The 17,444-nt window shown below is 39.9% G+C and overlaps 1 protein-coding gene across 2 annotated transcripts in view; it reads left to right on the top strand.

Moving 5' to 3' along the window:
- Nucleotides 1-17,444, top strand: part of LOC127351937 (synaptosomal-associated protein 25-A-like) — a 38,342-nt gene that overhangs the window by 14,161 nt on the left and 6,737 nt on the right. Inside the window, exons 2-5 of one of the 2 annotated variants that reach the window (XM_051379953.1) lie at nt 3,577-3,683; nt 5,052-5,093; nt 12,684-12,732; nt 16,915-17,032. In XM_051379953.1, the coding sequence (XP_051235913.1) occupies nt 3,612-3,683; nt 5,052-5,093; nt 12,684-12,732; nt 16,915-17,032 (281 nt within the window). In that variant the 5' untranslated portion in view covers nt 3,577-3,611. Of the gene's footprint in view, nt 1-3,576; nt 3,684-5,051; nt 5,094-12,683; nt 12,733-16,914; nt 17,033-17,263; nt 17,382-17,444 lie in introns of both variants that reach the window. The other variant, XM_051379952.1, reaches the window with a different exon arrangement.

The following is a 17,444-nucleotide window of genomic DNA, read 5'->3' as shown; positions in this document are numbered from 1 at the left end:
TTAATGTACAAAAAGACATACATTTTGTAAGGCAACTTTGTAATGTCATTGCTAGTTGAACTTTCCATGTAGTTCTTTCACAAACATCCATAATTTGTTTAAATTTCTTCAAGCTGTGAGCATCTGCTCCATTTTCTTGGTGCATTGCATTGTGAGAGAATAGTGTCCATCAGCAACACTGAAAAGTCAAGGGCTTTTTAGTATCCATACTGACTGTTTTCAATATACTTAATACTCTGCATTCTCAGAACCTGCTTAGGTTTAGTTTATAGTACGGATTTAGGACCCCACTTGTGTATTGTTATAACAGCAAATGGATCTGATTTGTGAGTAAAATTGATCAGATGTTTGTCAGTTCAACAAGTTTGAAGTTTGTGCTTAAAGGTTATATACACGACATTCACTTGCCACTGACAGGCTCAGATTGTGTCTGTGTCTGTATTATGGAAAGGATCCCTACAGAGATAAACATTTAGTTTAACCAAAAACAGCCTTAATATTACTATACATACATGCATACTCCAGAGACAAAGACGGTAATTTTACCTCGCATATCTCTGTGACATCATAACTTCATAAACAATGGACAGAAACAAAACAAAACTCACCAAATCTTTCCACTGTTCCAACAATCACCAATTCTGGGTTAGTTCAAATAAACTGATGTAAATGAATAAAACAGCAGTTTCAGTTGCTCAACTCAGCTGCACACGGAGCAGACCGGCTATGTAAACACACCACAGAGAGGCTGCGATAGCAACACTAACAAAGCAAATAGTTGTTTGCTGCCATATTAATGTTTTAAATCTCTTATATATAACCTTTAACTGCAAGTCAACTGGTATTAAATGGGTGTCCAGTGCTGTGAATCTATGGTTTACCAGCCAAAGCTTAATCTAAAGTGGGACTGATATAGTTAGTGACAGAGATGGAGGGAGAGTTCCCTCCTGAAGACTAAATAGCCTTACAAACAGCACCCAAAATATATGTTGTGTATGGTAAATGCTGAATTAAAAATAAGATAAATGTTCAGAACATTTAGTCAATGCAAAATGAATACAGTTTGAATAAAAGATGAATAGCAATGTTGACCATTGAGAATGAGTGACAGAGTCAATATTAGAGGAAATGAGAAGACAAAGCTGTGCTGTGTGTGTGTGTGTGTTAACAGGAAGCAGCTCCGCTACAGAGAGATAAGCAATCAGGGACTGATCAATAACACAGCAGAACATTAAACTGGGAAGATGAATGTGGTGAGGAACAACAGGAAGAGGGGACAGAGCATGTTTCAGTTCACTCATTGTTGCTGGTGTTGAAGGTTTGTAAATGTGACATTATTCATTTTAGTACATGAAGAGAGCAGAGTTTTTATACTGTTGCCATTGACAACACAACCACGGCAACGTTGTCAACAAGTGGGCATGAGACAAGCATGGCAGTGGGCGTGATCAGTCTTGGTGGGTTGCCATTTTGAAACTTCCTACCCATTTTCTAAAATGGAGCAGAGAGATTTGTTAATAACCTGAATAAATCAACGCACTGTGTCCAGACAGAGTGTGCAAAAACAAAAATGATTGAAGCTTCAAAAATCTTTTCATCTCCACTGTTCCTTTCAACTTAAAAAAGTCACCCTAACCCCAAAGGAACTGTTTCTTGTCCCGCCTAAAATGTGGTGGATTTCTGTTCAGTGCATCTGCGTTTTTCCTTCCCATTTTTTTTTCTTTTATAACATTAAGCCTTGTCTCCTCTGTATGGTTCACCTGTAATGTAGCTGATCTATGAACTGAAGCTCATTCTGCTGTTGCACTCATTGTACAGAGCTCTGGATTACAGCGTCAGCCAAATGGCTAAAATATAAAATGTCAACATAAATATTTTAAAGTGCAACTGTGTACCAGACATAGCAGACAAAAACACACACACATAGAGAGAGAGAGAGAGAGAGAGAGAGAGAGAGAGAGAGAGAGAGAGAGAGAGCATGAAAGAAGGAGAGAAGCACTTTGAAATGGCTGTTTTTTTCCTACCATCTCTTCTCTTCCCAGCACATGTTCAATTATTAACCGCCCTGACGACTCTGTCAGGATGGAGGCAGACACAGACAGAGAGAAGGTGGGGCAGAACATAGAGATACTTTATCAAACATCCAGCTGTGACTTTAACTGACCTTGTGTCTAAATCACCTCAGAGACCTTCTGACAGGGACTGATTGATTGATGCCTTGCACTCGAGCTGAAAACAAACTTTTTTGGTCTCAAAATCTGGTACATCAACGAAATTCCCCAGATGTTTTTGCTATTTTACCAAAAATCCAGGGTTTTACAGTGTGATAGGAGGACTAAATGGTCATTAAGGGCTTTTTAAAACCAGCAACTTCTGTTTTCGTAAACCTGGTTTTGGAGATATTATTTTGCTTTGACAGATTGATAAAAGTCTCTTCCAGTAGCAACAGCCTGATTAGGTCCAAAAGTCAGCGGTCCCTGTGTCCCATAGCAGCACTGTATATTGCAGTAGATTAGATTGCATAAAGCTTTAATGATCCCCGAGCTGAAAGCTGCTGTGTGGTTGAATTTATATCAGTGACAAGCCACATTAGAACAAAAAGTGTTAAATTTGATTTGTGCAATAGAAACAGAAACGCATCAGACACACAAATGAGACTTGATTGGACCAGATCAGATTATTTGACTCATTAAAGGCTTAATTCTCCTCAGCCTTTGTCTCCTCCATCCCAACCAGCAGCAGCAGCTTTCAGCTCTGCCAGCCTGCAGAGTTACAGCCACATACATTTTTCATGGATCATACCTCCAGCTCTACTGTGTGTGGCTATATGAAATACTGTCTGGCAGCGCGTCAGAGGAACAAAAATAGACCCTTGTCTCTGTCCTGATACTTTTTCTTCAAACCGTTAGAGTGATGGAGCGCCTCCCTCGTTGATCTCGATTCACTGTTGATGCCTGTGGAGGAAATTCAGGGTCAACAGGGTGGAGGTTTGGACTCAGGGTATGTGCTGCAGCGATGTTTGTCCGGTGGACAGTATTTTTGTGGGCGTACGTGCGCGCGGTTGGTTGCATGCTTGACTGGGGCTGTAAACAAAAGCAGGACCTATTTACCAACAGTGTTTTAAACAATAAATTATGCATCCTTTGTGCTTATGCAAGAATTTTGCCTTTCATTTTGGCTCAGTCAACAACTCAGGTGCCCTTTTTTATCTCAAAATCTAAAATCACATTTCTTGTGCCTTTTTCTGTGCTGTACAGTGACTGAGCACATATGACAAAAGCTTTCATACCTGAATATTGAATGGCGTAGACTGCATTGACTAAAGGAACTCAGAGAACTTTACTTGCATTGAGCTGTAATTCCTGCTTTGAGTGTTACCTTCAGGGTTCAGGGGTCAAGTCAAGCTCTTCACTGTTTTGCTGAAGGACACATCGACAATAGCTGCTCATAAGAGTGATTGAGCCTTTGACCCTGCTGTTATAGAACAACCTCTTCTTTCTGACACTTATGATGTTATAGTATTGTTGGTGTACTAACCTCTCTCTCTCCCTCTCTCTCTCTCTCTCTCCCTCCCAGTACTTCTTGTTTGAGGTCAAAGTTCAACAGTCATCATGGCGGACGAATCAGACATGCGCAATGAGCTGGCCGACCTCCAGACACGCGCAGACCAGATAGCTGATGAGGTACAGTAGAAGACACACATGCAGACTTGTGTACACCTGGATGAACATGTTTACATATTGACACACACACAAACACTAATGTTATCTACTTTGGTGTTAAAAAGAACAACAATAAATCACATTACATTTTTATTTTTTTAAATGCAATCTACATTACAGTATTTCTGTCGGGAAACAAAATTTGCCATTTTGTATGCAACTCATAGAGGGTTGTACGGTCAAATGATTCCATATGATCTGGTGTCACCTGCTGAAGTGGCTGCTAAAGTATATAAATAATAACAATAAGTATAACTTATAAACCTGTTTGTCATTGTGTACCTTGATTGCGTTCATCCCATTTATCAAATCCTATGATAATATCCTCAGATATTGTTTGTACTGTACACTGTTTAAGTTAAAGTTCATTTCATTATGAGTCTCACTAAGTGTTGGATTATGAAGATTTTACTTATCTTATTTGCTAACCCAGTTTAAGAAATCCAGTAAGTGGGTTGCAAACCAGATATTTGTGAACATTTGCACATCTAAAATCACACTCATTGAGCACAAAACAGTTGTGTGCAAAACTTACAGTATACAGTCAGACCTGATTTTTAGTCTGTGGCGTGACAATTATAATGTGACATTTCAAAATGACCTGCTCTCATAAGGACACAAATGTATCTACAAAAGCCTCCAGGCTGACAGACACAGCTGCTTTAATGTGACCCTCCCTTGTTTTAGCAGTTTGTTCTCTAAGTCTCGTTCATCAAGACTGTGCTTTTTTTGGGGAGGAGAGAACTTTGCCCTTTTTAATGAGTTGAGAGGAGCTCAGGAAGAGCAGATAATTCTGTGCAGCAGAATAATAGAGCAGCTCAAATGGCCTTATTAAACATTCATGAGGAGATAATGCAAGACCAAGAGGCTCCATGGATGTGATGGGAGGGAAGGCAGGGATGGATGGAGGGAGGGAAAAACAGAGGGGCAAAGGAGAAGCAGGAGATGAGGAGATAAGTGATGAAAGAGTGAAATGAGGATTTGGAATGAAAAATGGAAGAGATTTGCTGGGGATCAGGCAGTGGGTAAAAAGTTAACAAACAAAAGGTAGAAATCAGATAATTAATCCTGGGATGAGAGGAGAGGAAGAATAATCAAGGCTAATTATATGACTTGTCTGTCTACACATTTGAATATAGCACATCAGTGGTTTTTTACTCTCCTGTGTTCACCCTACAAATATGTTTTTTAAACACTTAACATTCTATCTTCACACAACGCAATGTTTTTTTCCAGCTATCTACAGTTACAGGTGATGTGCTGTATGTCTGTATTCGCTCTCTTAAGGACTCTCAGCTAATCACCCGCTCTCTCTTTCTCTCCCTGCAGTCTCTGGAGAGCACTCGGCGTATGCTGGCTCTGGTCGAGGAGGTGAGTCCAATGACACATGTTTCAGGACTAGCCACAACAGACAGGGAACAGGCCCACTTATGTGATTACACACACAGACCCTTTGTTTTGGTGTTTTTATTTGTTTACATTTACCAATAATTGTGATGGAGATAGAGCCTAGGTTGGGCTGTAGACATTACAGAGAGTTCACTTGGGAACAGCCCCTCTGCATTGTCAACCGCAACACTGTTAAAGAGGAGGGACTTGAGCGTTTTATCTACAAACTGAGTGTCTCACCTGATTCAGTAACAGGTGAAATCAGCTTTAATCAGCAGGGAAGCAGGTGAATGAGTTTATTGTGCTTCATCCTAACCAAACAACTCCCAGAGTGGAGTAAGTCAGCTGAAGGAAAACCAAAGTAAACTTCAGTTATCAGCAAACAAGAATGGCACAGACAGCGTGCATGAAAACAATAATAATACAGTACATTTTCTTTAAATCCACTTGATAAACCATTACATAGATAAACTGTCCACATAGGGAATAAACATTACTATTCTTCTATATTGATATACAGTGGTGCAATGTGGGCAGAAATCACCGTCCTGTGATCCAGTGACCATCTGTAAAAACATGACGGAAACAGCCAGGTGTCTCTACTGGGTTTGTAGGGTTGTCACTTCACCACTTAAAATGATGTTTTGCATTGTGGAGGAAGAGCTCTACAGAGACACGACGAAGAGGACCTTGCTTACACGTGATGCTCTCCCACAGGCTAAGATGTTCTTCATGTGGATCCACAGACAGCAGTTGTGACTACCACAGTGTCTGGAGACCATTTGCTTCTTCCAGGCTCACATACAGGGCTGCTGAACTGTAGCTTGTTTCTTACTCTTAGTTGGTATTTCAGGTATTTGAGGAAGGACAGTGTATCGGTATATCAGGAAAAGTTTGTTTTAAGCTTGTTGTGCTGTTTCTATTGGAATTAGATTATGTGTTGGGAGTGTGTAGAGTGTGTGCCGGGCCTCTAGTTTTTGCTACTGGCTTCACAGACATAGCCCTGCTTTTACCCCTGGACCAGCCACCATGTCTTAATGAGACATTGCTGCGAGGGACAGAACAAGACCTGAGGCTGACCTAAACACTGACCCGCTTGACAGACAAGCCTTTCCACTGGCAGTAGCTGAGTATGTGACCTTTGAAGTTAATGCCAAGGGAATGCCATTTGTTCGATCCAACCACTAGTGTCTGATTTGAAAATGTCCTGTGGTTTGTTAGTACAGAGTGTGTTTCCTTGTGACTCTTCCAGACGGTAGTTCTTGAGTTGAAACCAGTGAAAGACTCAGAGACACAAACAGTGACTGTGTCATGTTTTGGCTTCTCTTCTCCTCTCTTGCTGACAACATGCTCTTTATCCCTCTCACTTAGCATCTCTCCAGAGAAATAGACTCAATATAGACGGCAATGGAGCAGTAAGGCAGCATGGGTTATGAATGAGACTCAACATGCCTCTTCATATAATGTATCAGTGTTACCAAAAATAAAACCAAGTCAGTCATGTTTTTCATTTATTATTCGGTGATAAAAGTGATTCTGTTTTTGATCCTTCAGTGCACCTTTCCTTCCAGTAAATTGTGAGCATGTGCTAATATATTCCATGACCTCTGTGTTAAAAGGGCTTATAGTGTGCTTACACTAATTGAATAAGTGGAGAGTGGTCAGAGCAGCGAGCACACTCGTCCAGTGATCTCTCTGCGATCTGTGCAGTGATATCTGCTTGTTTAGATCTGACAGTGAACTAAAACCATGTCAGATAACACAGAGTTTCTGATCTGAAATATTAAAAGACAGTGATGGCATTTAGTTTAATGCAACTCACAAACAAACTACCACTTTAACTTGGAGCAGCTGTTTGATACCAGTTTGGTAGATTGTATAAAGGCTTAACTCAATTAAATCATCTTTATGATGTTTCTCCAATTATATCACTGATTTCACTTGAATACTACACACTTGCCATTATGTTGTTTTGCTCTTTACCCTCATTTAGCATAAAACACATCCTTTTTGTCCTCTTGTTTAGTGGCAGTTACACATTTAAACTTTATCAGTAATGAGTTTAAGTTGTGAAAAAATATCCATCTTTAGCACTAATACAATTATACATACATTCATAAAATAATCCTGTTTTAATAAAAAAAAACATAACAGACAAAAGTAAAAGTAGGTTAAATATCCTTATAGCGTAAATCCAACCTTTCCCTCTTTAATCCTTCTCTCCTCTTCTAGAACTTGTCTCTTACATGATCATTTAAGGATCACACTCACACTGTTACTGCACTGCAGCTGTGACTCTCACCCTCTTTACTCTCTGTTTGTTATTATGCTGATGATCCAGAAATAAAAGCTTATTCTTCTTTTGTACTCAGGAAGTCGCGCTGGTTGAACTCATCAGCCTATTACCTATACGTAATATTCATTCAAGACCTGAATCATAATATCATTATGCATGGATTCTGATTTGAAATGCATGAGAGAGAGAGCAACAGAGTGAAATCAATTTATATGAAATGCAAATTTACAAGGTAAATCTGAATATACCTACATGCAACAAATAGAAATTGTTTGTTTTAGTTTGATGTTTAGAGTGGTGATAGTGATATTGTCACTGTGGTTCTATTGTATTAAGTATTATAACACAACAGGGGTTTTTATTATAATTTTAATATTTTTTACTGTGCAATAGACAGTGTCTTCTATGTACTCTTCTTTTACAGTATGTATTACTGTAGTAACTAATGTGTAAAAGCCATAAAACACGTTCTTTCCCAGAAACATGAGTCTTTTATCACTGTAATGTCCGTAAACAAAACAACTGTATAATGCTGTCAGTTAACTGTCTGACTGAAGAAACACTGTGATGTAATGTGTCCTTGTCACATGCAAATGTGACCCATAATTCATTCTCTGGCCCGGTGTGTGACATGACCTTTAATTTGTAAGATAGCAGGAAATATGGGCTTGTCTCTCCGACCATCAGCTGATGGACACGTTTGCTGTGGGAGAGAGTTGAAGTCTGAAGCTACAGGACTGAGAGTGTTGTTAATATTCTGTAAATATGACTGAAGGAAACATGGGCCTATACGATTATTTCTAATGTAAGATGCATTGTGTTACACAGCACAGTACAGTCAGCTAGAGCCAGCAGACGGTTAGTTTTGCTTAGCACAAAGACTGGAAGCAGAGGGAAAACGCTAGCCTGGCTCTGTCTGAGTAACGAAATCTACCTACTGTACCAGCGCCTGTACAGCTAATTAACAGGGAGATATTGGAGTGATATATTGAACTTGTCTTCAAACTAGTATTAAGTATTTAAGGTGCCAATTATATTTCAAAACAATTAATTTTAAATAAATGCTAAAATTTTAAACTAATCACATTTTAAATTGCCGTATAAATAACTCACTATTGTATTTATTTCACAGGAGGGTTGTTGCCTCTCTGAGTAGCAGATAGGGCATGGTTTCCATTTTTAGTTTCCAAACTTACATTTTCATTTAACTGTTATTTGATGATTTGCTATATACCTTTTAAAAAACAGCAGAAACAGCTCCAGTCATTCATGCACAATCAGTAATTATCAGGGTAAATCCCAGTATCTAAAGTGTATCAGCAATAGAGAGATGTGGTGTAATGAATTCTTTTATTTGAAATGAATGAATTTTGTTGTGCAATACATTTGATATATTTTTCAGTTTTATTAAGAAAGATAAAACCTTTTCATAAAAAAATAGATATTGAAGTTCTTATATTAACTGTTATCTTCACACCACGCCTGCTGGGGAAAGAAATGAGAAAATACTTGGTGGCTGAGCGGGTGAGAGTGGGTGAGAGAGTGAAGTGAGCTGGAGATGAAGTTAAGAGTGACAAGGAATGAGTTGAGGACAGTGTGAAAGACAAACAGAGGGGTAGAGAGGAGTCTGTGAAGGACATCGAGTCCAAATCCAGTGCCTCTGTGGAGCAGAAAAATGGGAGATCTGATTTGATGAGCAGCATCAGGCCTAAAGTCAGAGAATACATTACACAAGTTGGACGTCATACAGGCTGCTACATGACCAGAAACTACAACACTGTCTCCTCTATGAGAAAAAATATACATCCTAGTCATTTAATTTGGGTCTTCAAACCTTGTTTTTCTTTAAAGACAGAAAACATATCATATAGTGTTGTATTCAAAGGGGATTTTGGGGTGCGGTGTTTTTACGCTTATTTGCTTTCATTCTGAGAATTAGATGAAAATAATTCATAGCATTCTCATGTCTGCTCAGTAAATATTCATCTAGCCAGCAGCTGGTTAGCTTAGCTAGGCTTAAAGACTACAAACAGGGGAAATCAGCTAGCTTGGCTCTGTCCAAAGGAAACAAAATCTGTCAACCCACTCCCAAAGTTCACTGACTAACATGTTATATAGTGTTGCTTTACATATACGTAAAAAGCGTGTTTCTCAAAATGTTTAACTTTTTTTACATTAAGCTAATGAAAGCTAATGAAGCTAATCACCTTCAAGCTAATAAAAAATATGAAAAATAAATGAACCTAAAATGCATAATACCATAATATATAAAGTATGTGTACTGATACTGCGTCATCATCTGCTGTGCCTAAACAGTTTGCCATGTACATGTACAAGGTACATGGATATTTTTCAATCAACTGATCATGTAATTGGTATTTAATTCCAAAAAGTATGGCTCCAGTAGATTAGTGTCTGTCAGATATCAGCTCAGGTCAGGGATGACCAATAGATGGGCAGCAGGTGGACATGTGGGTCACACTGGTGCAGTTGTCTCAAGATTGACTGAATTAGAATAGATTCCAGGAGACAGCAGAGTGGACATCTCAATGAAAAGTCAATACCAGGCTACTGGGGAGTCTTAATGTCAACATTACAACTCTTGATCTCTTTCTTCATCCTGTTTTTTTCCTACTTTGTACTTCCAAACACCATAGACAAAAACAATGATTTAACCTGCCAGATAATCTTAAAACACACTTAATTCAAACTCGCCAGAAACTAAATAAAACTTAACAAAGCTGTCAGTGTTTCCACGGTTCCAACAACACTCACCAACTCTGGTTTGGTCAAAATAAAGAAGGTAGCTGAGAAAAACTGCCGCTTCAGTCATTATCCTCAAAGCCAACACTTGCACATGGAGGGACTCATGCAGGAGAAATAAACAATGCTCGGTAGGGGAGAGGGAGTGTGATGTCATTCTCTGCTCCGAACGGCATTACTCCGCTAAATATTTATATAGCAATAGTTATACTATACATAGTTCTAGATAGGGCTTTTTTGCAATTGTTTTTAATTATACACTAAGGAAAACATACCTATGAATATTATAGTTCATGTCTGCCAATAGATCCTCCTAAATGTTACACACTGGATCGTCAGTTCAGCTCACCTTTAAGACAACATAGGTTTTGGGGCAGAACACAATATTATAAAGCAATCATTAAGCCTACTTCCTACCTTAATGGCCAACTAAATGTGCTTAAAACTCACATTTAAAAAAAGGACTGCTTTACATCAGCAATTCTGCTAGCATAGAAAGGACAAAGAAAGTATGAAATGATATTGGAAAATATGAATCTCTATTAATCTCTTGAAAAGTTGTCACCACCTTCCATGTTCATTTCCTGACAGAAAAGTATTTTGGGAGAAACTGCTAAAAAAAATGATCAAGTACTTAAGGAAGACTCTGTGACTCACTATATCACAGGAAAGTGTGAAAAGAACCTGTGTGTGTGTGTGTGTGTGTGTGTGTGTGTGTGCACGCGCGTGTGCGTGCGCGTGCGTGTGCACGTGTGCGTGTGTATGCACGCACACAGGAAGATGTGATCTCATCACATCAGACTATGCCAGTTGGCGTGGTAAGATATCCTGTCCTGTAGTTCAGGAGCCACGACTGCCCTCCCATGTCTTCCCATGATTCCTAGTGGGTAAACAAGCAGTTCTTCAGCTGCGTTTAAGCACATATATCTGCAAACATTAGCTCTGCTGGTGAGTTTCTGTGCTGATTTTTAGTCATCCAGAGAAAGCTTTCTGAACATCAGTTTAACATCACACTGGTACAGATCCATGGCCACTGGCAGATGTCTTTCGCAGTCTGTTTGATTGATACTAATATCAGTGGCATGTTTAACAGGCCTCCAGCTCTGCTCTCTATTGCTGCTCCAAGAAGGTCAGAGCACACTTTGATCTAAAATAGCCGATGCATGAACTGAACGGCCTTTAGTCTTAATATCTGTTAGAGGAAGCCTTGGGCTCATGGAGAGCACAAAGCTGTTGTTTTGTTGTGTGCGCAGCGGTTATTGTGGTTATTGTGTGCTCACTAAAGCGTGCTATTATGTGACGGAGCCCATGCGCAGAGAAATAACAGCATATGAGTCTGCGTGTTTGGTGTGTGCTTGTGTGTTTGAATATGTGCCAGCTCTGTAAGCCAAATCAGAATGTTACATTACTGGAGCTTTGTCAACAAATCTGTGGTACCAGCCCAGTGAACATAACAAATATAGGACATGCCATTTGGTGGACGAGTTTATCCTAGGAATCAGTGCAGGACCATGCATAAATACATTTGTGGCATTTTGAGAAGTTTTTCTTGTCTTCTTTAAGGTTTAAAGAGGTTTGCAATTTTGTTTTATGCCTAATTGTCGATTTGTCGATATCTCCATATGAGACATGCTTCTAAATGAACGTGATGGTCAGTCCCAAAGGGTCTTCTGACACCCGGCACCACATGGTTTACCCACCTCCCTTATACTGCTGACACTGTGCAGATAATGGTTACAGGGTTATGCTTGTGTGATATGAACACATTTGCTTAATTTGTGCGTAAGTAAAGTAAGGCTCCAAATGAAGCTTATTTTAGGACACATTCAGGACATTGGAATTCTCTATCTAAAAGGCTTTTTAAGAATCTTACAATGAGCAGTTTATTTCCTCTATAGTGTTTTATTTCCATGACTTTCCTCCAAACTTGGGTCAAATATAATAAATGAAATCTTCCCATTTCTTTGTTGACTGATGACTGTTCAAAGGTATAGTTTGAGATTTTGAGGAGAGGATCAATACCGCTCTTATGTCTGTCAATTAAATATGGAGCTAGAACCAAGTGGCGCAAGTACCTCTCTCTCTTTTTTACCCATAGAAAAACCAAAGCCGACAGTTCTTACATTTTATCTTTAGAGCTGCTGGTACTGTAGGAACACACTAGCTGTTTTCTCTGTTTCCAATCCTAATGCTAAACTAGGTAAACAATCCCCTGGCTGTAGCTTTATACACAAATATGAGAGTGGTAAAGTGAATCAGTTTATTTCCCAGAATGTCAAAATATTCCTTTAAAATCAAGCTATTTCATTTATGCCAGACGAGATCAGTTCACACTCCAAAAAATGATTTCAAATTGTAATTTGACCCACCTCTGCTGTCCTGATAGCTCTGCTCTGTTGACCTTCACTGATCTGTCACATTAATTCCTCTTTTTCCCAACCTCTCTTCTTCTCTTTCTTTTTTCATCTCTCTTTCTGTCTGTCTGGCTGTCTGTCTGTCTGTCTGTCTGTTAGAGTAAAGATGCCGGCATCAGGACTCTGGTCATGTTGGATGAGCAAGGAGGTAAGTTGATAGGGAGAGAACACGAAACACTATCCCTCTAACGTCTGTCATCACTTTTAATCTGCTCTATTACCAATTCTCTCTATATTAGGCTGCATAATGGGAGAGTCGTCATAATCGGCACGTCCAATATAACACTGTAGAGTCTCAGTCAAATTTACAACCCTGAAATAACCTTTATGGTTTTATAATTACTGAAGCAAAGGAACAGTTAATTTCTTCCTGAGCGTCTGTCAAGTCTTTAAAAGTAACCTCAGCTGCAGTCTGAGCTAATGTGGCTAAAATGATTATACTGGATGTGCCTGTTGAGCTAGCCTCCTGCTTTGCCTCCCTATTACTACACTTTCATGCTTACTTCATTTGTTAGACAAATATGTATATATTGCATACAAATTATATGTTAGCTGTATGTTTAATACCTCTAAGCAGTAGAACAAGGACATGAACCCCTTTTAAAGAATGAATCAACACTTTTTACCACGCTGTCTGAAACATGGTGGCCGTGTTTAAATGGGATTCTCCAAGGAACCCTTAACTCATATTTTTTCTGATAAAGAACACAAAGGTGTATCAACCGGTATTAATTAGCATGTAGGAGAGTATCTGATGGCTTGACAGCAGCCTTCCTCAGTAAAATTACACGTATATTAACACAAGAGATGAGATGAATTGCTCTGAATATTTTTGAAAGGCTGTAGCGCCTGACACTGTGAGCTGTGACTGTGTGGCAGGAGCAGATACAAATGAGCAGAGTGGGACAAAAGCTGCTAAGTTTGCCTGCTCCATGCCCGGTTTGATGCTGTAATTTCAAAGTCCTCTTTTATTTTGAAAATCTTGGTCAGAGCAACAAAGGTCACAGATTTGATCCACACAGCAGTCGAAGTAAAGTGTGGCGTTTTGTGGGTGCATGTGTAGATTCAAGAGACATTTATTGTGTGTAGGGGAGCATCTAGTCATAGTACGTGTGGTGGATGTGTGTGTAAGTATATTACCAAAGGCTTGTGCTCAGCTCTATGCGTGAAAGAGCAGCCTAATTGGCCTGTCACAGGAACATATAGCCTGTATCCCCCCCCCTCTTTCCTCCTGTCTTCTTCCCCCCTCGGAATAACGGCTGCCACAGTGCACAGCTCACTGCTGTTAGCACAGGACAGCAATCAATTCACAGATTTAAATTACCTCTGCCTCTCAGCAAATGTCCTCTTAACCTGATCCCCCATCTGTCTCTCGCTCTCTGTCTTCCTCCTCTTCTCTTCTTTTCTCTGCGCTCCTTCTCTTCTTTCCAACCAGCCCCTGCTCCCATTCCCTTCAATTTTCTTTCCTGACCTCTACATTCTTCCGCTCCTGTTCTCTTGCCTGGAGATTACTTTGGTTACAATAATGATGAAGCTCTTTCTTGTCTCTTCTCACTTTCCCTATACCTCCTTCCACTTTGCAATGGCTACTGACCTACACACGCCTCCGCTGTAGCAGGCTCTGACATATTTTCGGACATGTGTTTTTACGTCAATAATTCCTTCTTATATTGCCAAAGAAAAAGAAAAAAGGCTTATAAGTAATAACTTTCCAAGCCTGTGGTAATTAATACACTCCTGTTGAGCTGTAAACTAGGGGGGAATTAATCCCTTTGCTCTTTACACATGCACATGCACATGCACACACACACACGCAGGTCATACATAGGGGGAGATTTGTCATTTATTGCAGTGATGTATTGCCTGTGGTGGAGGTCTCACTGCAGCTAATGAGTCCCTCACTGCTTGGCTGTTACATGCATCTTGACCTGAATTACACCTCAGTCAAAGCTGATGGATTGCAGCTCTGCCTCAGTGAGCCCACACCACTAGCAACTCTCAATGTCTTAGCTCCAAGCACAAAACAGTGGTTTGATTGTAGCTCTTACAGGCTGAAAATGTACAAGGAGTGTGATTGGTTTTTGTTCAGAATGATACAATTTAATCGCCTTAAGCTGATAACTGGAAATCACAGTTTTCCCATCTTTTTATTCACCACTTCATCGCTATTGGACCATTACGGCTTCTGTCAGTCTGTCTTTTTCTGTTACTCTTGGATCATTGCTCAACGCTGACAATCAAAAAATACACACACAATAAACCAACTACTCCGAATATTCTCCAGGTACTCATACATCAGTTTTTTTCATCCCCCCACACTAAGTAAAGCTAATTTAAGAGGTGGAATGTACATTTTAAAAGCTATCCTCAGTGTTACTGTTACTGAGTGTTAGAAACACAGGACTTTCCTGTATAATGTTTGTCTGTTGTTTTGGCTGCTAAATAATTCAAAAGGCTTCATTGAAAACAAAACACACTGTGATAGTTGCTGATTTAATCCAAAATTGACACAAATTAATGTAAGGTGCAGGTTGTGTTTTCAGTTTTCTCAACACTGTAATCTTTAGCTTTCTCCCACCTTTATGGGCAGCATGTTCCTTTTTGTCATTGTTTTTTGTCACCTGTGTTTCTGTCATAGTGTATAAAAATAGAAATATAGTTATTATATGATAGAGATCTGATAGACCTTTGTCACAGAAAATATCTTGATATATCACTGTATCAAAAGCATGGGTTTTATGATGGCTTAATTCCATTTAGTTGCTTAACTTTCTCCTGATCACATGCCTGTCACACTGTCAGACTGACATGGCTTACTGGGACACTTGAGTAGAACAGAAGCATTATTAATGTTATTAGTAACACCTGTGCTTTTTATACAGTGACATGTCAGTCTGCCATGGAAAAGGCCTATTTTACGGACTCCTCATTGATTTGATTTATTCTGCTTTCTAATTGGTTAAAGCTGTGACTGACTATGGGAGAGGAGGGAACGCCCTCACACTATAATCCTCAGACGGATGGGAGGAGGCAGGTTAAGTCTGGCCTGGCTGTCCATGGCTGAGGAGATAAACAATGCCTCTCTCTCTCACACGTTCCTCCTCTACTCAATCCCTCGCTTTGCCTGGGATTAGTGCTGGAGGCCATTTAGTTGTCGTGTGTAGCACTTTGTTACGTCCACTTACACGCAGTCGTAGATTTCTCCTAGTTAGCTGACTTAACTTCCTATTAATCATTTCTACTGATTCTTTCTCCTTAGCTTTCAAGATCTCTTCTCCTGTTTGAAAAGTGTGTTTCTGTTATATTGCACTCTCTGGCTTTAGAGAGAATAAGCATTAGTCAGTATATTACAAGGTTGTTCTGTGTCTGTGTTTAATGGGATGACAGAACTTATTGTTCAACTTTCTCAAGTCAAACATTGCCAACTTATATTTTGGGGAGTGGCAACCTATCCTGTGGCTATAAATGCCTCAGCTTTCAGAATCATCAAACTGACCTTTACTTGACCCTGTCAGCAGAGGTCTGTACAGCTTATGCAAGAGTCCATGACATAATTTCATTATTTTAACTCCAGAAAAAAACCCCAAGCAAGGTTGTTATTGACTATCAGACGTGGAGATTAAATTCAATTCCATCTGCTACCCTACAGTACTGTATGTTGTATGAGGCCTCCTTCCTTTGGAGGCTTCAGCAGAACTGTAGAAATACTAACATTTCCTTTATAACAGGCCTTGGTTGTGGGCCAGTAGCACTCGTTTCTATAAATCTTGAGCCAGCGCTATATGATAATCTGTTTCCTCTGCACTACGGTGTGTCTGATCAAACCAGGAGAGTCCTGGAAGACAAAATGCCTCTTTCCACTGATGGAGATCACTGCTGCCCTTGTCCTATAACCATTAACCAGCCAGAGAGAGGATCTGACCTTGAAACAGAGCTTTTTATAGCTCTGTGACCATCTGAGTAAGGAAGCATTGGCGACTTCATGTGCCTGAATGATGCTTTTCATCACATTCATGAAACACTTACTCAGACCAGCAATATGTTGCCTTTGGATAAAGGTAGGAAACCGTGTAGAATCCAAGGAAGTAAATTCACATGCAGAGCAACAGAGGAAGAAGACTTTTTTTTTTTTTTAGTTCTTCTTCTTCTTTAGTTTTTTAGTCACTGTTTCAACAGAAATACCCAGCTACTCTCAAAGCTTCTTGCCTGCTTTGCCTTGTTGCATCTAGCCAAGACATTTTGCCTCTTGCACTGTAGCATAGAGCGCCAGCCCTCGAGAAAAAAACCAGTCACATTTATTTCACTACTCTCATGCCTTTGTCCTCACCAGAACAACTTGATCGTGTGGAGGAGGGCATGAACAAGGTGAACGCAGACCTGAAGGAGGCCGAGAAAGATTTAAAAGATATAGGGCAATGCTGTGGTCTGATATGCCCATGTATTAAAAAGTAGGTACCGGCCAGGAGCCACGAGCTCTTGCCTGTCCAGTGCTGGTGGTGGTGGTGGTGATGTCTGATGTCTCTCTTGTCACAGTCAATGTCTTTTTTTGTCTCTTCTCCTTTGTCTCCCCCTCTCTACTCCCCTCCCCTTCCTTCAACCTGCGACTTCTTCCTCCTCTCTTCTCTTCTCATGTGCTTTCGTTCTTTTGCTGGAAAAAATGACAATGTGTTGGTAATCAGAACAACTGGAGCGCATCGAGGAGGGGATGGACCAAATCAATAAGGACATGAAGGATGCAGAAAAGAATTTGAACAATCTAGGACAGTTCTGTGGTCTATGTTCATGTCCCTGTAACAAGTAGGTGCTGCCTGTGTCGCCTGACTGCATGTGTTTCAGTGCCTGCCTTCCTGCCTCTCTATC

Source organism: Dicentrarchus labrax, unplaced genomic scaffold, assembly GCF_905237075.1.
Source record: "Dicentrarchus labrax unplaced genomic scaffold, dlabrax2021, whole genome shotgun sequence".
Taxonomy (NCBI): domain Eukaryota; kingdom Metazoa; phylum Chordata; class Actinopteri; family Moronidae; genus Dicentrarchus; species Dicentrarchus labrax.
Note: the sequence above shows the minus strand (reverse complement) of the source record. Positions and strands in the feature narration are given on the sequence as shown.